Source organism: Dendrobates tinctorius, unplaced genomic scaffold, assembly GCF_039654945.1.
Source record: "Dendrobates tinctorius isolate UK_male_01 unplaced genomic scaffold, ASM3965494v1 ptg000246l, whole genome shotgun sequence".
NCBI classification, from domain to species: Eukaryota; Metazoa; Chordata; class Amphibia; order Anura; family Dendrobatidae; genus Dendrobates; species Dendrobates tinctorius.
In genome coordinates, this window is record NW_027361913.1 from 3329891 (window position 1) to 3349597 (window position 19707).

Genomic DNA, 19707 nt, shown 5'->3' on the forward strand with positions numbered 1-19707 from the left:
AAAGTAGAGCTTTTTGGGCAAAGGCATCAACATAGAGTTTAAAGGAGAAAAAAAGAGGCATTCAAAGAAAAGAACAAGGTCCCTACAGTCAAATATGGCGGCGGTTCCCTGATGTTTTGGGGTTGCTTTGCTGCCTCTGGCACTGGAATGCTTGACCGTGTGCATTGCATTATGAAGTCTGAAGACTACCAACAAATTTTGCAGCATAATGTAGGGCCCAGTGTGAGAAAGCTGGGTCTCTCTCAGAGGTCATGGGTCTTCCAGCAGGACAATGACCCAAAACACACTTGAAAATGGTTTGAGAGAAAGCACTGGAGACTTCTAAGGTGGCCAGCAATGAGTCCAGACCTGAATCCCATAGAACACCTGTGGAGAGATCTAAAAATGGCAGTTTGGAGAAGGCACCCTTCAAATATCAGGGTCCTGGAGCAGTTTGCCAAAGAAGAATGGTCTAAAATTCCTGCAGAGCATTGTAAGAAACTCATTGATGGTTACCGGAAGCGGTTGGTCGCAGTTATTTTGTCTAAAGGTTGTGCAACCAAGTATTAGGTTGAGGGTGCCAATACTTTTGTCTGGCCCATTTTTGGAGTTTTGTGTGAAATGATCAATGTTTTGCTTTTTGCTTCATTCTCTTTTGTGTTTTTTCATTTAAGACAAATTAAATGAAGATAATAATACCAAAGAATTTGTGTTTGCAATCATTTTCAGGAAGAAACTGAGTATTATCTGCCAGAATTGCAGGGGTGTCAATACTTTTGGGCACAACTGTACAGTGGATACGGAAAGTATTCAGACCCCTTTAAATTTTTCACTCTTTGTTTCATTGCAGCCATTTGGTAAATTCAAAAAAGTTCATTTTTTTCTCATTAATGTAGACTCTGCACTCCATCTTGACTGAAAAAAACAAAAATGTAGAAATTTTTGCAAATTTATTAAAAAAGAAAAATTGAAATATCACATGGTCATAAGTATCCAGACCTTTTGCTCAGACACTCATATTTAAGTCACATGCTGTCCATTTCCTTGTGATCCTCCTTGAGATGGTTCTACTCCTTCATTGGAGTCCAGCTGTGTTTAAATAAACTGATAGGGCTTGATTTGTAAAGGCACACACCTGTCCATATAAGACCTCACAGCTCACAGTGCATGTCAGACCAAATGAGAATCATGAGGTCAAAAGGAACTGGCCAAGGCGCTCAAAGACAGAATTGTGGCAAGGCACATATCTGGCCAAGGTTACAAAAGAATTTCTGCAGTACTCAAGGTATCTTAAGAGCACGGTTGCCTACATAATCCTTACATGGAAGAAGTTTGGGACCACCAGAAGTCTTCCTAGAACTGGCCGTCCAGCCAAACTGAGCAATCGTAGGAGAAGAGCCTTGGTGAGAGAGGTAAAGAAGAACCCCAAGATCACTGTGGCTGAGCTCCACAGATGCAGTAGGGAGATGGGAAAGTTCAACCAAGTCAACGATCACTGCAGCCCTACACCAGTCAGGCCTTTATGGCAGAGTGGCCAGACGGAAGCCTCTCCTCAGTGCAAGACATATGAAAGCCCACATAGAGTTTGCTAAAAAACACATGAAAGACTCCCAGACTATGAGAAATAAGATTCTCTGATTTGATGAGATGATGATAGAACTTTTTGGTGATAATTCTAAGCGGTTTGTGTGGAGAAAACCAGACACTGGTCATCACCTGCCAATACAATCCAACAGTGAAACATGGTGGTGGCAGCATCATGCTATAGGGGTGTTTTTCAGCTGCAGGGACAGGACGATTGGTTTCAATTGAAGGAAACATGAATGTGGCCAAGTACAGAGATATCCTGGATGAAAACCTCTTCCAGAGTGCTCTGGACCTCAGACTTGGCCGAAGGTTCACCTTCCAACAAGACAATAATCCTAAGCACACAGCTAAAATAACAAAGGAGAGTGGCTTCAGAACAAATCTGTGACCATTCTTGACTGGCCCAGCCAGAGCCCTGGAGAGACCTGAACATGCCTGTCCACCAACGTTCACCATCCAACCTGACGGAACTGAAGAGGATCTGCAAGGAAGAATGGCAGAGGATCCCCAAATCCAGGTGTGAAAAACTTGTTGGATCATTCCCAAGAAGACTCATGGCTATACTAGCTCAAAAGGGTGTTTCTACTCAATACAGAACAAAGGGTCTGAATACTTATGACCATGTGATAATTCAATTTTTCTTTTTTAATAAATTTGCAAAAATGTCTACAATTCTCTACATTTCTGTTTCTTTTCAGTCAAGAAGGGGTGCAGAATGTACATTAATGAGAAAAAAATGAACTTTTTTTGAATTTACCAAATGGCTGCAATGAAACAGAGTGAAAATGTAAAGGGGTCTGAATACATTCAGTACCCAATGTAGGTAGATATATAAATAAATATTTTATTATTATTATTATTATGCTTAAATGGGCAAGCAATAAGAACTGTTATGGTCAAAGACATTATGCACCAGCAGCAAATTTCTACAGCCATTAATCTGTCACAATATATATCGTGTCTTCTTTCAGACTGATGATTGTAAGGTGGGGTCTTAAGATTAGTGGGGGGTCAGATGCAGAAGGAATGTAAAGTGTGCATGAAAATGTTAGCTTTTAGGGTGCCATTAAGCTAGGACGCACCAGCTCTCGTCATTGGTAGCTGAATCATATAGTGTAGTTATTTAGACGTCAATTCTTTATAAAAGTGCAATAAGTACAACAAGATATTTGGCAATGTGCAAATTACAAAGAAATGTCAATGAATACATTAATAAATAAATGAAACCGTTTCCCCTAGATCTTCGTATGAATCCTCCGGTGCCTAATAAGGTGAGAGCTTCGGAAAAAGCATTTTCCACATTCTGTACAAGAGTAGGGCCTCTCTCCGGTATGGACTTTTTGGTGGCGGACGAGATCTGAGCTATGGCGGAAGCTCTTTCCGCATTCATTGCAGACATAGGGCCGCTCTCCAGTGTGCACTCTCCTATGTATGATCAGATTGGAGCTGTTGATAAAGCTTTTACCGCATTCTTTGCACACGTATGGCCGTTCTCCCGTGTGGATTCTCTGGTGCATGACTAGGTATGCACTACTGATAAAGCTTTTCCCGCATTCCTTACAGACGTGGGGTCTTTCACCTGTGTGTGTTCTATGATGGATGATGAGGCTGGCATTTTGGGTAAAGCTCTTGCCACATACTGTGCAGATATATGACTTAGCCGGCTTTGTTTTAGTTTCTTTGATTGCTTTAGGTTGTAAGGAGTCATAGGCAGCTTCAACATTCATACCCCTACCACTCATGAAATGTTTTCTCCGTGTACGAGGTTTCTGTGCGTTCATGGTGGACGGTTTATGAAATGGTGCCCCCTTTTCCGGGCAATGTTCGTCTCTTCGTTGATCATTTAGGGAATTTGCACTGCCATATTTTAGGGTGGACATACGAGGTTTCTTCAAAACGCTAATGGAATTGGGTGGGCTTTCTTCTTCAGCAGCTTCTGGGGCCGACTTAATAAATGACCCGCCGTGTACGCCTCTAATATGAAGCGCATGTCTTTCTCTGAGGTTATATTCTTGCTGTCCACTTCCATTATCATCTAATACAGTATTATCTGATGAGCTGACCGAGGTCCGACCGGTTCCCTCAATTTTGTCACTTTTACATCTACCTATAACAAAAAAAAACAACAAAAAAAAAAAACAGTGATTTATTTTTTAACAAATGGTTCCATATGTAAGATGTGGCACCAAGCCACACACCTTTGCAATATCTTATCTATAGCTAAATGTAAGTATTCCTTCCTGAACAGGCATTTATTTTAGTTTTCAATGCACGCTGTAGAGCTCATGTAGACAGGCATATAAAAAGATTGTGTGCTGTCTGATTTTTCATCAGACAGCATAATGAGCCATGTTATTCAACAGGGCTGTTCAGATCAACAAATTTTCTCTCGATCCGACAGTCCGCGAGAAAACAAAAATCATAGCATGCCTTTCTTTTCTGCGTTTTTTTAATATAATGTAGATAGACATAAATGGAAACAGATGGCAGACGGATGAAAATCTGATGAATTTTCTGGATTAAACCTGGATGATTTTTCATAGGCTCACTGGCAGCTGTCCTTGGATGTGGATTTTTAACTTTTCCGGAACTGTAGTCGTAAGATGGTTTGCTTGTGCAGAAGAGTTAAAAAAAGAAAACAAAATCCCGAAATTCCACCATTTGTGTTTCGACTTCATGTCGTTAATAGTACGGCAACAAAATTCTCCAGGTCGGTACAACCACAGAGATGTCAAACTTGTATAGTATTTTTGTGATTGATTTTTTCCTTTCATTTGCATATTAGGGGTTAAAAGAACAACGCAACCCAATACAAACCACATACCGTAATGATGCCATTCAGTACCCAAATAAATCCTCTATTCAGCGGCACACAAAAAAGGGGCAAGATTAAACTACCAGGTGGACTAGGGGGGTCGGTCAAGGTATAAATGTCACAATACTCCTGTGGGAACCTCTACGAAACTGGATTCCAGGGCACCTTCCAAAATGCCTCCCAATCTTGCTAATGAGTAAAAACGCATATCAACTGCTGATATAATTTGTTAGAGTGTTTCCGTGAAACTCATCAAAAACACAATCCACAACTAAATATATCAATATAGTTTTGTCAAAGCCAAATACCAGGAATTATAAAAAAAACAAATACAAGTTGAGAATCAAGAAAAGCACTTCTGAGCAACCGCGCTGCTACAGTGACACGAATTCTTCAGAAATCCATCTAAATATTTCAAGTTCTTTAATAAATGTACTACAAAAACTACGCGTTTCGAGGAGACAAACCGCACCTCTTCTTCAGGTTACAGTACAGAGTTGTAATCGGTCTATACAAGTGATAGCTTTATATGCTGTGTGGACATGGCCCCCCGTCGTAAGAAAAGGGCGTCAACCCACACATGTTGCACATAAAGATATTTGAGAAGAAAAACAAAAACAGGCAAAATAACATATATATCAAAAAACATATATTCCAGATAGTGATAGTATTGTGTATCCCATTCAGACAATCAATATGATAACATAGACTTCTATAATAAAAGAAAAAGAAATATAAAAAAAAAAAAAAAAAAAAGGAAACAAAAGAGGATAAGAACCAATTTCATCGTGGTAAGTTTAAGACAAATGTCTGACGATTTCACCACTGAGCCATCATAAGTGATCAGTTACCGGTGGTGAAAAGTAGTAAAGAGTAATTACTCATTTGATATAACTAGTATAAATAAAAAGTGCAAAAAATATCCTTTCACCAATAATAGTGATAATTTCTTTCCTTTTTATATATAAGCGGCCATACTAATATACCCTTCTTCTATCACCTCCCAAAATTACACAAAGATATTAATAATCCCCCTGGACGTCCAATAATATCTGGAATAAATTCCATTTCGAGTAATCTTGCAGAGTATATTGATAAATTAATGAAAGTACATGTGACTAATTTACCCAGTTACCTGAGGGATTCATCTCATCTTATAGAATTATTGAATGAATTTACATGGAAAAAATCCTATGTATTTTTTACTTTAGATGTAGCAGCCCTATATTCGAATATTCAACATGAATTGGGATTAACAAGCTTTTATTATTATGTTAGAACTGATGAGCGTTTTTCAGTGGCACAAAAGAGGTTTATTTATAATGGATTATTTATTCTTAAAAACAACTATTTTACTTTTTTAAAAAACACCTATCACCAAGAGAAGGGAATGGCAATGGGGTCAAAAGTGGCGCCAACTTTCGCAAATCTCTTTATGGGGAGATTCGAAGAGATTTTTATTTATAAAAGACGCTTTTATGATTGTATAAAATTTTTTAAACGTTTTATTGATGACATCTTCATAATATGGGATAGTAGTAAAGGGAATGTTGAGGATTTTGTCATAGATCTGAATAATAATGATTGGGGGATGTCTTTTTTTCCATGCCACAATGAGAAAGAAATTAACTTTCTAGATCTTAATATTTATGTTGAAAATCTTCAAATTAATACTAGAACATATTTTAAGAAAGTGGATGCAAATAGTTTCTTGCATTACCACAGTGGCCATTATAACAAATGGCTGATAAACATACCTGTGAATCAGTTTAAACGACTACTGAAGTTGATTTTTTTAAATCAAGCTAAAATATTAGAAGAAAGATTTGAGGAACAAAAATATCCTAAGAAACTAATAAAGGAATCCCTGGGTCATGTGCAAAATAATTATGATCAAAAATCACTTTTAGCTAAAAAGATTATGACTAATACTGATGGTTTTAATCTTAATTTTATCACCACTTTTAATAAATACCATAAGGAAATGCGTGAAATTTTATAGGATAATTGTCACATTCTCTTAAATGACCCCATCTTAAAAACCATTTTACCAAAAACCCCAGGTGTTACTTTTAGGAGACCACCCAATATTAGAAACCTTGTGGCTCCGAGTAGATTGAGAGGACAAAAAATCTCTGGGATAACTAAAAAGAAAACCACAGCACTACCAGGAATTTATAGATGTGGGAAAAAAATGTTTGTGTTGTAGGGGCATTGGTCATAAAAAAACCCTCTTTAACTCAACATCAACGGGTGAAATTTTTATAGTTAAAGCCAATCTCACTTGTGAATCAAGTTTTATTATATATTTAATACAATGTATTTGTGGAAAACAATATGTGGGACGAACTACTCAGTGTTTTCGAAAAAGGATGAACTCCCACAGGCACAATGTGAGGATTGGCTATATGAAACATGGACTTTCTAGACATTGTGCCCTACATCATAAAAATGACTTTTCTCTCCTAACATTTTTTCCCATTGACCATATGCCGGAAAATGCTCCGAATAGATTGCTACAACTTAGTAGAAAAGAAATATATTGGATTTATCGACTTGATACTATTAATCCAAAAGGTTTAAATGAAATATGCGATATTTTTATATAAGTCTTATTTTGAGGAATGTTTTTCATTTTTTATATATTTTTATTTAACACTTTGGTTTTATATTCCTTATCTGCATATTTGCACACTGGGAATTGTGGCAATACGCGCTTAGTTCTTTCATAGATCTGCTATGAGAATGGCAACATATACAAAAAAAAAAAAAAAAAAATCAGGTCTTTTTCTCTGAAGAAGGCTTCCTGCCTTCATTCCTCTCCATTCTTATTTAGTAGCCGCTCTGCCCGTTTTTTTTATCGGGACAGAGCGGTATACACACATGAACCCATTAGATATGGGTTCAGTGTGTTGCATACGTCTAACTTACCAATTAGATTGTGTTGATGTAGGAGACTAGCTTGCCTTTTGTGGCGACTGTTGCTCTCCACACTTATGTAGGGAATATACAGTGGTTACTGTCACCATGATAGCCCATCTTTTTGACTGAAAGGAGGGACTAATTATTCTCTCCCTAAATATATTATAAAGTATGGCCGCTTATATATAAAGAGGAAAGAAATTATCACTATCATTGGTGAAAGGATACTTTTTGCACTCTTTATTTATACTAGTTATATCAAATGAGTAATTACTCTTTATTACTTTTCACCACTGGTAACTGATCACTTATGATGGCTCAGTGGTGAAATCGTCAGACATTTGTCTTAAATTCACCACGATGAAATTGGTTCTTATCCTCTTTTTTGTTTCCTTTTTCTTTTATTATAGAAGTCTATGTTATCATATTGATTGTCTGAATGGGATACACAATACGATCACTATTTGGAATATATGTTTTTTGATATATATGTTGTTTTGCCTGTTTTTTTGTTTTTCTTCTCAAATATCTTTATGTGCTACATGTGTGGGTTGACGCCCTTTTCTTACGACGGGGGGCCATGCCCACAAAGCATATAAAGCTATCACTTGTATAGACCGATTACAACCCTGTACTGCAACCTGAAGAAGAGGTGCGGTTTGTCTCCTCGAAACGCGTAGTTTTTGTAGTACATTTAATAAAGAACTTGAAATATTTAGATGGATTTCTGAAGAATTCGTGTCACTGTAGCAGCGCGGTTGCTCAGAAGTGCTTTTCTTGATCCTCAACTTGTGATTCTTAGTGGACGTTTCCACCTGCACGAGCTCTGCAGCAGCTATACAACTGCAAAAAATGTTGTGAGTGGTTGTGTCTGAACACAACCCACAAAGGGTGAGTACTTCAGAGTACTTCTTTCATTTTCATTGATTTATACCAGGTGAAGCCCTATGGCTGCGCCCCCTCCCTTGTTTTTCTTTTGTAAAAAAAACAAATAAGCTTTGTTTAAAACATTTTATACTAACAAGAAACAGACAGCAGCATCCACAACACAATAAAAACAGAAGAAAGAAATGCCTGAACGCATGAAAAAACACAAGTAACCTAACTTCCTTAAAGGGACGATACCTTGTAATGTAATGTAGCATAGCATGCTGTTATATCCAAGTTTTGATTGCATTGGAAACATATTTCATGTGTTATAGGAGTTTAAAGAAGGCATTGGGGGCTGACATCTTGCTTTCACAGTAGCAGCAGAACACTCCAGTGTCAAAATACTGCACCCCATGGTCATAGGAGATAACAGACTGATGCCGACCCTATTATAATGGAGATGTCACTGCTGTGAAATGGGCACGCCTCTGTGGGCTGCACAATTCACAGTAGTGGGAGTGTTCTGCTGCCATTTTCATGGAGCCCTCAGATCTGCTAACATAAGCAGTACTGATTCCAGCAGAACAGATCCTAGATTGACAGGAGTAAAATGCGGAAGAAAAGCGCGGGCAGAGTATCAGAGACTGCAAAGACATCAAGGAGGAACAGTGTGCCATCAGCATTATAGGAGCAGGAGCTATCTGCAGGAGCTGTGATTCATCCCTCAGTAAGATAAGGAGCTGCAGGTCTGCAGTGAATGGCCAGGCAATGTGGAGGGGGTGAGAGAATCATGTAATCTGGGTGAGAGAGACATATGAAGACTGATGGGGGAGAGACTAACTGCTGGTGATAGCAGATCACAGGGCAGTCACCCACAAAATGGCACTGCCCTGTGATGTTACTCTTCATTCTGCCCCAGGGATACTAGAACACCCAAAAGGGGAGGGAAATGGTGATGTCAGCAGCTACTGCCCAAATTTTCCAGCTAACAGTAAAGTTGGTAAGTCTTACTATAGCTGCTTGAGGTCTAAAACTGAAAATGCTCCCCCTATTGATAATTATATACACTGCTCAAAAAAATAAAGGGAACACTTAAGCAACAGAATATATCTCCAAGTAAATCAAACGTCTGTGAAATCAAACTGTCCACTTAGGAAGCAACACTGATTGACAATCCATTTCACATGCTGTTGTACAAATGGAAGACAACAGATGGAAATTATTGGCAATTATCAAGACATCCTCAATAAAGGAGTGGCTCTGCAGGTGGGGACCACAGACCACACCACATCTCAGTACCAATGCTTTCTGGCTGATGTTTTGGTCACTTTTCAATATTGGCTCTGCTCACACTCGTGGTAGAATGAGATGGACTCTACAACCCACACAAGTGGCTCAGGTAGTGAAGCTCATTCAGGATGGCATATCAATGCGAGCTGTGGCAAGAAGGTTTGCTGTGTCTGTCAGCGTAGTGTCCAGAAGCTGGAGGAGCTACCAGGAGACAGGCCAATACACCAGGAGACATGGATAATTGCCAATACAGTTTGAGTTCACAGACGTTTGATTTACTTGGAGTTATATTCAGTTGTTTATGTGTTCCCTTTATTTTTTTGAGCAGTGTATATTTGAAAAAAAAAAATATAATATTTTTCATATAGAAATGTTTGCAAACAGTGCAAACGTTGCATTAATACATTTTAATTACTATTTTAAGCTTAATTTCACAAAAAAACAAACAAGAAAACTGGTGGCACCTTCCCTTTAAAGAAGCACTTCCATCAAAGTTTTTATCCTCTTAATATATTGCAATCACCATATTAAATAACCCTGGGTATTTACAATGGCTCATTTTTCCTTTCTACCCAGCTAATTCTTCTCTTTTCTCTGCTCTATGTAGAAACAGGAAGTATCTTATCCCTGCATTTATCATTCAACTGCTGACCCAGCTGCTCCCTCCCCCCCCTGCCAGGGACTTTTGCAGCAACCTATGACTCATACAGGGAAAATTTACCTCCTGTTTCTACCTAGGTAGAAAGGGCACACTGAGCAATTGTAAGTACACAGCGCTATATGCTATGATAATTTGCAATATATTAAGATGATAAATTTTGCTGGGAGTGTTTCTTTCATAGGCGCAGAAAATCTGTAACAACAAAAGCTTATCGTGGTAAAATAGCTGTAAACTCTATGGTAGGTCTAAAACTGGCTCACTGACGGATCTGTATAGGGGAAAGAGGATGAAAAGAAGCTGGAAAAACACATTACATAAAATCTACAGGCCTGCAAAATTTTTAAAGGGATTAAAAATGTCCAAACTGCCCCCCCCCCCCACTCCCGCTGCGAAGATTCGTGGTTTCTGAGTCGGGATGGGAGGGTCCGTATGAGAAAACACAAGAAAACAATACTCACTTGTGGAAGAACTGGTTTTACAGTTCAATTTTTGGGAATACAAATTGCTTCTCACACACAGCTCCTCTCCTCTGTGAATACGTGACACTATTTCTGGCTGCACGTAAATGTAACCTAATGGCAGAAAAACAGTGATGTGGTTAATTAAAAAATAAAATACAATTAATCACAAACACAGTGCTTGCCATAGAGTAAAACTGGCTTCTAGGCGAGCTCTAAGCACCAGCATCAGAGAAAAGTAGAGAACAGCCAGATCTAATGGATTTTTTTTTTTTTAGAGCATTTTTAAAAAACTGAAAAGTGTTTGTGCGGTAGCCCTGGTGAAAAGCAACTTCTCCTACCCACTAAGGTTGGGCTCTGGTGGGTCGTCGTGGTCTCACTCTTGCTAGATTTCTTTTGTCTTTCCTCGTGTGATTCGAGCTCCTCTACTGAGAAACGCACTGCGAGATTATCAGACTTCACCGATTCCTGCAACATAAATGGAGAGAAATCATAAAGTGAAAAACTTAAAGGGAACCTGTCACCACTTTTTTTTGCCCACCAGCTGAAAATATCAGTTTACGAGTGTCAGCTATGCATTCCACAACTAGTTCTGAAACCCCAAAAAAAATTATATATATATATATATATATACATATCTCCGATAATTTGGGCAAAAATATTAAGTTTCCCAACCAATAATTACACTATCCGACAAAAAACACACCCCTTCGGAAGAAGCAATAACGCGAAACGCGAGTTAAGGGGATTCCTGCACGTGGTCCTTCAGCATTTAACCCTTGATAGGTCATTCTGAGGCTCATGTTTGCCTGTGTGGTGAAGACTGCCTGGCACTATGTATAACAAGCGTTTTTGCACTTATGCATGCATTTTCCACAAATTATTTTTGCATTATGAACTTTATTGATTTTTTATTTTTATGCAATTGAGTAGTGCCCGACGCTCTTTACAACCCGTATGTGAGGATTATAAACAAATGAACTTGGTTATTCGTGAATTTTTAGAGGGATAATGTATTTTTTGCACCACTAGGTGGCAGTATAAACAATAAAGAATATATATATAAAACTATGTGATGCATTTTCTCAAATAGTTTTATTAAAAATTATGTAAATAACTAGAGATATTTATAAAATGCACATGGTTTTTCCTTCTATTAATGTGGATGATTTCTAGAGGTTAATATATTTAAATTAAGGACGACCTTGTGAGAGGATAATTGTATCCTGAAAAAATCTGTATAATTGATACCACGTTTTAAAAGGACGTACCACGTGTTGTCTAATCATGTACTATTTTTAATGTGTATGTATTGTTTTATGTCATTAAATAAAGAATTGTTTATTTTTTAATAGTTCTGAAACCCCCTGACTCCCCATGTATCACCCATAAAAACCTTTCTTATTGCTCCAGCGCTGTATGGTAATGTGTTCGGTCTGGTCTGATGGGCGTTGCTTCAGTTCCCTCACTCCACCCCTCCTCGGCTGGCTGTACGCATGTGCCATACTGCTTTTTGGCTTTGCCCGCAGTTGCGCAAAGCAAACTGCGCACACGCGAGATCCCATTTGAATGCGCACGCACAAAATCTCTACGCGATCTGCTATATTCACTGCAAGGAATGTGTACAGCAAGCCGAAAAGGGGTGGAGTGCGGGAACCAAAGCAACACCCATCGGACCGGACCGAACAAATTACCATACAACGCGGGAGCAATAAAAAAGGTTTTCATGGGTGATACCTGGGCAGTCAGGGGGTTTCAGAAGTAGATGTGGAACGCATAGCTGACACTCAATTAACTGATATTTTTAGCTGGTAGGCCAAAAAAGGCTGTGGTGTCATCCTTTCGTTATCAATCTTGATGGCTCCTAATCTGTAGCAGGGTTGGGCGATAAAGCACTTTTAATTTCAATATCAATTTTTTTTGCCCCCCAGTGAACCCCTTCCCGTCAAAGTCAGTTTTCACCTTCCAGACCTGGCAAAATTCTTTTTAAAAAAACAAATATAATCCACACATGATTATATCAAAAGTTTTGATTAAAAAAAAAAAAAACATAAGTAACCTCTGGTAATTTAGCTAGTAGGTGAACAAATGCTGAAAGAAAAAAGCAAAACTCACCTTGTAGCCTTAAACCAGAGCTTATTTTAAAAGCTGCGCCCCCTCAAGGTGTTCAAACATCGCATTCAGGAAGTTTAACTTATCAGGAAATGATGCAAAGTGAATCTGGAAAATTCAATTTTTTTTACCCTCTCATCTAAATGTTGCTTTTGCCCACGTTATTTTTTTAATTTTCAGAAAGGTAACCGGAAAAAAGGACCTCCTAATTTGTTGTGCAATTTCTCCTGAAAATGAGGATACCCCGAATCTGGCTACACGGCAGAGCTTGAATGAAGACTTTATGGGCACAATTTTGGCTGGAATACATTGTGGGTAGAATGTCTCATCGAGAGAGCCCCTGAGGGGACAAGTCAGCAGAAACGCTCACAAGTGACCACATTTTGGAAAGTACGCACCTCTCGGAATTTATTTGATATTACATAGTAACATAGTTAGCAAGGCCGAAAAAAGACATTTGTCCATCCAGTTCGGCCTATATTCCGTCAGAATAAATCCCCAGATCTACGTCCTTCTAAAGAACCTGTTGTAGGGAGCACTTTGAAATCACAATTTATTCACAGAAATTGTAACAATGGGCTGCAAAAATGAAATTGTTTTTTTCCACTAAAATGGAAAAACCTAGCCTCATCTCTTTATTTTTTTATTTTCACAAGGAATAATTGGGGGAAAAAAAAAAAAAATGACCAATTAATTTGTTATGCAATGTCTCCCGAACACAGCAATATAGTTTGTGGTTGGAAACTACTGATTAGAAGCAGGGCTGTGGAGTCGGTAAGCCAAACCTGTGACTCCGACTCCGACTCCTCAATTTCCCTTACACCGACTCCGACTCCAACTCCGACTCCGACTCCCACAAATATTGCTTATATTTAAGTGAAAAATTTATTGTAGTACAATGTGAACCTCAGACATTTAATCATTTTTATGATCCAATAATCAAGACATTTAGATAGAACAGAATATATATTGGTGTACTACCCGGTTTTCATTCTTTTTGGTACAGATACGATATGGATAGACAGATATGGATAAATGGATAGATAGAGCAGATTTCTAATCTGCTTTTGCTATTGAAAACATTATCTATGAGCTCAAAAACCTTTCAGGTGATGCAGTTTTTTAAAAAGATGATCAGCTTTTGCAGCTGAAAAACTTATCCTCAAAAAACACAGGAAAAACGCTGTGTGTGAATGTAGCCATAGATCAGGAATATAACAGCCATTTATAGGACATTTCATAACTTTCCCAAACTCCTATGAAAAAATATTCAGCACATCCTGCATTGAATTACTGTACCCAATTTATTATATATTTTAGGAGTCGGAGTCGGTCCATTTTATACCAACTCCGACTCCACCAAAATGAGCACCGACTCCGACTCCGACTCCACGACTCCGACTCCACAGCCCTGATTAGAAGGAAAGGTGTGTTTTGGGGTGAAACTTTGGTTTGAATGAAGTATAGATGCCGTATGGCATTTTCAGAGCCCCTGACATGCCGAAACAGCAGAAACCCTCTGCAAGTGACCCCAATTGGGTTACTACATCCCTCCTGGAATTCATCTAGGGGTGTAGTGCGCACCCACGAGAGTCACCAAATTTTATAACATTATGATGAGAAACAATTTTTTTTTTTTTTTTAAATAAAATGTTGCTTTAGTTCCACTTTTTTTTTTTTAGTTTTTACAGGAGGTAATAGTAGAAAATGGAACCCACAATTTGTAATGCAATCTCGGAATGTGAGGACCGTAACTACTGTTTAAGCACACTGCAAAGTTCAGAGGGGAAGGAGCGCGATTTTGCTGGAAAGGTACGGGAGTGTCATATTGACAGAGGCCCAAAAGTGCACGAACAGCAAAACTTGCCCCAAAAGTAATTATTTTGCCATTTTCAGGGACCAGGAACAGTTTCAATTTTCAGGATCTGGAGCTGAGTGAGGACTTATCTTTTGCCCCCCTGAGCGGACATTTTTACTGATACTATTTTGGGGTAGATACAATGTTTTGATCGTCTCTTATTGCATTTTATTGCAATTTTTAGGGCAGCCAAGAAAAAACATAATTCTGGAGTTTTGATTTTTTTTTATTTATTATTACGCCGTTCATCGATTGTATTTACCGTATATACTCGCATATAAGCCGAGATTTTCAGCACATTTTCTGGGGCTGAAAGTACCCCTCTCAGCTTATAAGCGAGTCATATACGCCAGGGGGTCGGCGGGGGAGGAGCGGGGGTGTCAGATCATACTTACCCCCTCTGGCACGTCTCTGCAGCCCCCCCTCTTCTCCCACGGTCTCAGGCTCCTTCCTTCAGCGGTTACGTGGTACCGCTTATTAAAGTCATGAATGACTTTAATGAGCGGTACCACGTGACCGCTGAGAAGGAATAGCTGCCGAAGAAGCGGGCCCGCAGAGACCGCGCCAGGAGGGGGTAAGTATATGCGATATTCACCTGTCCCCGGGCCATCGCTGCACACCACTCTGTCCTCCGCGTCCTCTGCCAGTGACGTTCAGGCAGCAGAGAGCGCGATGACGTGGTTAGTGCGCGCTGCGCCCTCTACCTGAATGTCACTGACGTAGATAAGCCCCCGATCTGACCTGAAAAAGAAGTTTTATTCTACTTACCTGCTGGGCGGTCCGTTCTGATGGGTGTTGCAGGTCCGGGTCCAGCACCTCCCATCTTCTTGCGTTGCCGCCCACCTGCTTGCTTCATCACTCCCCGACATCGTGCTCCTGCGCAGGCGTACTTCTCTGCCCTGTTGACAGCAGAGCAAAGCACTGTAGTGCGCAGGTGCGGGAAAGGTCAGAGAGGCCCGGCGCCTGCGCACTGCAGTACTTTACTCTGCCCTCAACAGGACAGATAAGTATTCCTGTGCAGGAGCGCAATTCCGGGGAGTGATGAAGCAAGCAGGATGACGTCATCGCAAATAGAAGGAAGGTGCTGGACCTGCGACACCCATCGGATCGGACTGCCCCCCCCCATGTGAGTATAATAAAACATATTTTTCTTAACTTGCAGGTCGGATCGGGGGCTTATCTATAGTATTATAGAATGCTGTAGATAAGCCTTGAAAGGCGGTGGCCATAACTTGTATCGGCCAAACCTGGTGACGGGTTCGCTTTAAAGAGAACATTTCACCAGTCTGATCATGTGAAACTGTCTACATTATAGAATGGCGACTGCAAAGCAGAATACAAATTTTTATTTTTTTAATTTCTCGTCTCTTGTACAGAAATATTAGCTTGTTAAGTTTGGGTTATAATTTATCATTCAGAGACATATCTCTGGGAGAGTGTAGTTATTTCCCTGCGTGAAACCTTATGCTTTCGACTGGCCAACCTCATGAAGGGAAAGAACTAATAGAAGCCATGATCTCTGCACCTACTGTGTAGTATAGATCAGAGCTGAGTGTAATTACAAATACTTCCAGGTCTCCGCAGGAGCAGTCAGTGTGGAGGGAGAGAGAAACGTGCCTGCAACTTCAGCTCTTCCCTCTCAGCTCTGCGCCTACCCCCACATTGATACTATAGCAACTGACGGAAAGCAGTGAAAAAATTCTAATGTCACATGGTAAAGTGCAGAGTAGGTTTTATTGAAAGGTGAAACGAACAGAACATGGCTAAAAAGTGACATTGGCAGGAAAAGCCGGGTGACAAAGGCTGCTCCAAATGATCAATCATGAAAAATACATCAGCCCCCTGAGGAAGGCACAATCGCCGAAACGCGCGTTGGGGTTCGGCTGTGGTCCCACTTGCTGCTCCTTCTTGTGTAAGTGTTCCCTTGTTTACTTTCTGTATGTTTTTGCCTACTATTACTCTATTTAGGGACTTTTCCCTGTATTTATGGTTATGTTTATGGGCAAACACTACTCATGTCTAGATATTTAGGCACTTCACAATGCTGATGTATTTTTCATGATTGATCATTTGGAGCAGCCTTTGTCACCCGGCTTTTCCTGCCAATGTCACTTTTTAGCCATGTTCTGTTCGTTTCACCTTTCAATAAAACCTACTCTGCACTTTACCATGTGACATTAGAATTTTTTCACTGCTTTCCGTCAGTTGCTATATTTAATATGCAGTGTGTTCTGCACTATCCATTCATGTGCTGGAATCTTGGTTGTGATTACCAACACATCTAGATCACTATGATTTTGATTATCCACCCCAGCACATTTTGCTGTCTTTCGTTTTTACCACATTGATACTGTAGTGAAGGGGGAGATCCGAAAGTGTTCATCATTACACTCAGCTCTACTTAAGACTACACAGTAGCTGCATTCGATCAGTGTAGCGAGAAGGGGGTTTTCTCTTCCCATATGACACCTTTAGTCTGATTGGTAAACATAATGCAAGGGGAAAGTGCACACCCCCAGAAATAAATCTCTGCTAACGCCCCAGATGAGCTTATCATAAATTACTACTAGAGTTGGGCGGACCCCTGGATGTTCTGGTCTGGTGGGTTCGGCCGACCAGTTAAAAAAAAAAAGTTCGGGTTCGGGAACCAGAACAGTACCCAAACCCGGACCCCATTCACTTGAATGAGGACCTCAAACATCCAGTGTTTGCCATGCTTTCATGTGCATGACAGCATGGCAAACATTGTTTCTATCGGCAGAAAAATTATGAGCGCCGATAATGACAGTGTGAGCCTGCAGCTGTGTTTGGCGGGAACAAGTTCCTTGTGCCATAGGCTGCAACACAGCTGTTCTGTGTTAATTATTCTAATTTACTGAGATAATGACTCTTGGGTTTTCATTGGCTGTAAGCCATAATCATCAACATTAACAGAAATAAACACTTGAACTAGATCACTGTCTGTAATGACTCTATATAATATATGAGTTTCACTTTTTGTATTGAAGAACTGAAATAAATTCACTTTTTGATGATATTCTCATTTTGTGAGACGCACCTTTACCTTTGATCATTGTGGCCAAAAAGTTCTATTTTAACCTAATCGGTTTTTTTTTTACGCCATTTTTAGGCCCAAATGGACAATGTGATACACGAATTGTGTGAAGAGCCGGTAATCTCTTTTATCTGTCCAATTGGTCTTGAGACGCTCTCTCGTCGAAAACTGTAAGTTCCGCGTTTTGCAAAATGCTGTGAAAATGTATAAAAATAACTGGTGGGGAAGGGAGGCTGCATTAGGGATGAGCCAAATTGTGCGACTTTTTAAGACGTAGCATTCGGTGAATCTCTCGGAAACATCTGAGAAAGCCGCACTGACGTTATAACAGAAAACTGAAGCACCAGACAGGACTATAGAGAAAGGCGCAAATTTGGAGGAATTTTTTTGCAAATGAAAAAGTCGCTAATTTCGATATTCATGCTAAAAAAAACCTGGAGGACAGGCGATAATGAATCTGCCCGCAGTGTGGATACCGCAGCAGTGACATGGTCCCTATCCACAGGGCGGACAGCAGCAGCCAGGCGGAGCGTTCACGACACATAATGGGACATTTCCCGTGTAAATTACCTGTGCGGGCGCGCTGCTCATCTGCTCATCCAAGAGGTGATGATCGCTGTCAGCGTCTGGGTCACACTCGGCCATTTGGAGGGCCAGCTGGAGGAAACGAAGGAGGAGAATCACTGCGGCTCTTCTACAGCTTATCGTAGTTAATATAGGCTGACAGTACTAAATCCAGGATGGTCACTGGGGGAACAATGGACCGTCCAGCTGCACAAACGAGCCCCCGATGCACGGCCACCCTGATCTGCACGCCAGGTTTCTAAGGGATGGTCCACCCATCCTCTCCTTCCATGTGTAAACAGCGGAGAGGTTGCCCTTGGGCTGTGTGCACACGTTGCGGTTTTTTCGGTACAAATCCTGAAGGGTTTCCTGATGGCAGCAATGTAAATGAGATCCCTGAAGCCTCATGCACACGCTGATTTGCTTTCTTTTCTGTGCCGATTGAAATTGCGACATGTCATTTCTTTCAGCATTTTTGCTGCAGATTTCACCCATACGGGGAAAAATCTGAACCGAAAAAGCAAGTAAAAAATGAGGCTAAAAGAAGCATTTTTCTTGCCAAGAGATGAACAAATGGTGCAGAAAATTCTGCACATACCCTTAAATGGTTACTCCCATCTCCAAGATCCCATCCCAATATGGAGTAGGTGTAATAACAATAATATTAGCAAATACCTCCAATTAGAGATGTGGGATAGTTTTTCTGATTTGTTCTGTTTTCTCACGTGCAGGCTTTGCAGGACCTTGGGTATCCATGGTTACGACCACTAGCTGTCAATCTATCAGTGGTCGTAACCATGGATACCTAAGGTCCTGCAATGCCTGCACATGAGGAAAGAGACTTCGCAAATCAGAAGAACTATACTACATTTCTAATTAGAGGCATTTACTAATATTATTATTATTACTACGCCTACTGCATATTGGGATAGGATCTTGGAGATAGGAAAACACCTAAAATATCCGGCAGGAGCTTCACAATCCTCAAACAAATTTCAACTGGCAGCAAAGCAGGAATTCTACTTTTAGTCTTTATGTAAATAAGGGTGCAAGCGCACTGAGGACGGGCCAATCCCCAGCTGGCGCACATCACTCCCTGCCTAGCTCCACCCCCATGTGCTTGATTGACATATGTTTCCAGCACTGATAAATGGGACATCGCCGTGCTGAACAGACATCAGTCATGGCTGTGGTGGTAGGGGGGAGAATAATGCCAGAATCAGTGCATGATGGCACAGTGACTCACTGCTAGCATTAGGAAAGCTTCAGTCTCCTGTACAGGAAGAATTTCTTACGATTGGGGGATAACGCAGCGGTTAACGTTTCCTGGAGTGTATCCTTACAGGGGATTCTGTAGGATAACATTCACTACGCCCTCCCCAGGTCCAGCAAGTACAGGACACGTGACTGCGACAGCCAATCATTGACGACACTGAGCCCAGCGATTGGCTGCAGCGGTCATGTCGTCACCGCAGCAGCAGTACAATGAAGCGCAGGGCACTGGTGGAGGGGGCAATGCTGGCCCACGATCAGTGA

The 19707-nt window shown here is 40.4% G+C and overlaps 1 protein-coding gene across 1 annotated transcript; it reads right to left on the minus strand.

Moving 5' to 3' along the window:
• Window positions 1-2685: 2685 nt before the first annotated feature.
• On the minus strand, window positions 2686-19441 carry LOC141063208 (uncharacterized). Its single transcript, XM_073557269.1, has 5 exons — window positions 19418-19441; window positions 18178-18264; window positions 10924-11050; window positions 10583-10696; window positions 2686-3673 (listed from the first exon to the last, which is right to left on the minus strand). Exons 1-5 carry the CDS (start codon window positions 19424-19426, stop codon window positions 2802-2804), a joined length of 1209 nt encoding a protein of 402 aa, XP_073413370.1. The 5' UTR covers window positions 19427-19441; the 3' UTR covers window positions 2686-2801.
• Window positions 19442-19707: the final 266 nt, after the last annotated feature.